Source organism: Apaloderma vittatum, unplaced genomic scaffold (genome assembly GCF_000703405.1).
Source record: "Apaloderma vittatum isolate BGI_N311 unplaced genomic scaffold, ASM70340v1 scaffold25968, whole genome shotgun sequence".
NCBI lineage: Eukaryota > Metazoa > Chordata > Aves > Trogoniformes > Trogonidae > Apaloderma > Apaloderma vittatum.
The window spans coordinates 23,135-23,334 of record NW_009732813.1 but is presented as its reverse complement, the minus strand read 5'-3'; the positions used below and the strand labels follow the sequence as shown (position 1 = coordinate 23,334).

Below are 200 nucleotides of genomic sequence, written 5' to 3'. Positions count from 1 at the left end.
GGCTGAGCTCCCTCCCCGTGTCCTGCAGGTCTGCGTTTGGCCGCAAAGCCGCCCTCTCCACGCTCTCCATCCTGGTGGCCCTGCTGATCGTCGGCCAGGCTGTCACCATCTACTTCGTCTACCAGCAGAGCGGGCAGATCAACAAGCTGGCCAAGACCTCCCAGACCCTGCAGCTGGAGGCCCTGCAGAGAAAGCGGCCT

The 200-nt window shown here is 64.5% G+C and overlaps 1 protein-coding gene across 1 annotated transcript in view; it reads left to right on the top strand.

Moving 5' to 3' along the window:
- Positions 1–14: 14 nt before the first annotated feature.
- CD74 (CD74 molecule, major histocompatibility complex, class II invariant chain) overlaps positions 15–200 on the top strand; it is a gene marked incomplete at its 5' end in the record, with an annotated part of 2,398 nt that continues 2,212 nt past the window's right edge. The window contains one exon of the mRNA XM_009875663.1: positions 15–196. Within this exon, the coding sequence (XP_009873965.1) occupies positions 15–196 (182 nt within the window). The remainder of the gene's footprint in view (positions 197–200) is intronic.